Source organism: Silene latifolia, chromosome X (genome assembly GCF_048544455.1).
Source record: "Silene latifolia isolate original U9 population chromosome X, ASM4854445v1, whole genome shotgun sequence".
Taxonomy (NCBI): Eukaryota; Viridiplantae; Streptophyta; class Magnoliopsida; order Caryophyllales; family Caryophyllaceae; genus Silene; species Silene latifolia.
This window is the reverse complement of record NC_133537.1, coordinates 237838453-237841600: the sequence shown is the minus strand read 5'-3', so window position 1 is coordinate 237841600 and position 3148 is coordinate 237838453. Positions and strand designations below refer to the sequence as shown.

The 3148-nt window shown below is 37.7% G+C and overlaps 1 protein-coding gene across 1 annotated transcript; it reads left to right on the top strand.

Annotated features, from left to right (window-relative positions):
• Positions 1-2507: 2507 nt before the first annotated feature.
• LOC141619688 (uncharacterized) lies at positions 2508-2894 on the top strand. Its single transcript, XM_074436708.1, has one exon. The coding sequence runs from the start codon at positions 2508-2510 to the stop codon at positions 2892-2894; it is 387 nt and encodes a 128-aa protein (XP_074292809.1).
• The last annotated feature ends 254 nt before the right edge of the window (positions 2895-3148 follow it).

Sequence of the window (3148 nt, the reverse complement as noted above, 5' to 3'; positions counted from 1 at the left end):
CCCATTTCTCATCAAAGGTAACTCCTTCAAACTCGCATTCATGATCTAAGGAATGTTGAGGGGTAGTTATTTCGGCTTCCTTCATTTGGGCAATTTGAATCTCCAACTCCTCACTTTGGGTAACAATGCCTTGAAGAACATTGTCCCTATTTTGGCTCTCCTCTAGCATTTGTTTGAAGAAAATTTGTTGATCTCCCATCATTTGGAGAATCACATTTTGAATGGGTTCATCTTCTTGTTGTGGGTGGGTGTGAAAGTGGTTGTATTGTGGCAATTGAAATTCATTATGAAGTGGGTATTGGGTGGGTGGTTGTTGTGGATAATGGTTGTGGGGATTTTGGTGGGAAAATTTGGGGTAGTAGTTAGGATTTTCATTGTATGAGTTCTAAGGTAGGTTTGTGTTGACTTGCTCCTCAAACTCCCCATACCCATAGTCATACTCAAAAGATCCAACACATACTCCATATGTCAAGTCTTGGGTCATCATTATAACCAAGATAAAGATACAACTACAAACATGGAAACTACAATAGAACGGTAAAACGAACGTTGAGGAATAAGTTCCTCAAGGTTAAATCACAAATAAAAATAGACAAACAAGTAAGAACTTAATCACATAACACCGTCCCCGGCAACGGCGCCATTTTAATGGTGGAAGCGAGTCTTTGTTCACTCCATCAAACACATTTATATTCTCAACAAACAACTAGTTAGTGGTTAAGTCGAGGTCGATCCATGGGATGGTGTGCTTTGGGTTCTAAGTCTATCTATCTCAATTTATGCTAGTGTCACTATTGATTTGGGTTTGTAGTTGGCGAGTCTAAACTAATGCAAACGATGAAGTAAAATAAATAATAAATTAAGAGATGTAAACAAATGACTAAAAGTGCTAGGATATCATAGGTTCATAGGGGATTTATGGGAGTTGATCATACAAACATATTCTCAAGTTGTAAGCAAGCAATTATTATTGTGATGGGATCGAGTTAGTGTATATCTTACAATCCCTAGGAAGGTTTGGGTCCCGGAGCCGAATCGATTAGATTGTACAACACCTACAAGTCGACTTAGTCTCCTCCTATTCAACTTTATGCAAGGTCTAATAAGGCTCGAGTTGGTTTATGTCTTACAAGCCTTATTGAAGAGATAGGTGATGGGCAAAAATGCAAGGATTCATAGGCTCGCATTTCATCAAACATAACATGTGCATTAGTTGAAATCACAACAAGCAAGCAATTTAATTATGAAAACATATTAGATTAAGCATGAATCATTCCCCATGTTTGTTTCCCTTAATTGCCCATTAATCCTAGCTAGAAGACTACTCACTCATTAACAAGTTCAACATGCTAATAAGGTTGTCAATCATATTAACAAAGCAAAACATGATGAATAAATGAAAGTGATTAACAATAATTGTACAAGGGTAAAGAGAATTATACTTATGAAGATGATTCCAAATAATAAAGTAAGAATAATAGAAGAAAACTTGAATGATTGATGAAGAGTTGTCAATTCTCCAATAATAACCCAATAATCTTCTAATTACCCAATAATGAACTTTGAATAATAATTAAGGAAAGATTAATGTGTGATTTGTGGAGAGATTCAAGAGTAATCTATTCTAGTCTACTTCTAATGAAGGCTTAATCTAATCTAAGGAAAATTGATCTAAGTTAAGAATACTTGGTGTCTAATTGGACTCCTTGTTTTTTAATTATTACAAATGGGGTATATATAGTAGTACATCATTAGGTTAAGGATAGATTAGTAAATAACAATGCTAAGTTTTAAAGTAGGGAAATGCAAGTCTTGCGAGGAGATGAGCATATCACGCTAGTGCTGCCACGATTTGCTCAGACCAGGAGAGGAGATGCTCGGATTGTGAGGGGAGAAGACGCTCATCCTCTGCAAGGGACGCTCAGATCACGAGAGGAGGATCCGCTCGTCTTGTGCCTAAGACGCTCGGGTTATTGCACAGTGTGATTATAAAGCCTTTGCATACTCCTTATTCTTGCTTTGTCAGTCGTCGTTCTTGCCTCTTCTTCATACTAGTCCATCTAAGGTCGTCATCAACCTTCTAATTATGCACAGGAGACGAAAATTCCGCCTCATTGTCCTCTTTCCTATAAGTCATATACAATGCAATAGGAAAGCAAAATAGGAAGGGATTGATGGATAAAATGGTCATGAAATGTTATATTAGTATGCAAAATGGGTTCAATTAGGGGGCAAAATGTGCGCAAATAAGAGTCACATCAGCATATCATCCTCAAACCAATGGACAAGTGGAGATTTCCAATAGGGAATTGAAATAAATCGTTGAGAAGGTAGTGAGCAAGAATAGAAAAGATTGGAATCGGAAGCTTGAAGACACCTTATGGGCTTACCGCACTGCATACAAGACGCCGATTGGAGCATCACCTTACCGTTTAGTCTATGGCAAATCTTGCCATTTACCTGTGGAGCTTGAGTACAAGGCTATGTGGGCCATAAAAGAGTTTAATATGGATCCCTCACTGGTAGTTGAGAAGAGATTGATGCAGTTGAATGAGCTTGATGAGTTTCGACTGTATGCCTATGATAGCGCTCAAGTATACAAAGAACGAACGAAGAAGTGGCATGACAAGCATATTTTGCAAAGGAAATTTCATATTGGTGAAAAGGTATTGCTATTTAACTCTCGTTTGTATTTGTTCCCAGGTAAGCTACGGAGTAGATGGTCTGGACCATTCACTGTTGTTGAAGTGAACAAATTTGGGTCAGGTACACTACAAACTGACAAAGGTGAGACTTTCACAGTGAATGGGCAACGATTGAAAATTTATTATGATGGTGCTCATATTGGGTTAATAGAGGCCGTTGACCTCTTTGCCATTAATTCCTCTCACTGATGATGTAATATGGTCGAGCGGGACCGCTTAAACCAGCGCTACCGAGAGGCAGCTTAGAATTTATAATGTCATATTTTGTAATTTAGGATTTTAATTTAATTATCATACTTTAATTACGCTTGTTCATGAGTATTGAGAGATGTGAGGGTGGGGGAATTTAATATGTTTCAAGTATGTTGCAGCGAATGACGGATTTTCAAGCTTTACATTATCATTTGACGAAAAAGGAGGCTTTCAACTAGTTCCTCGATCGA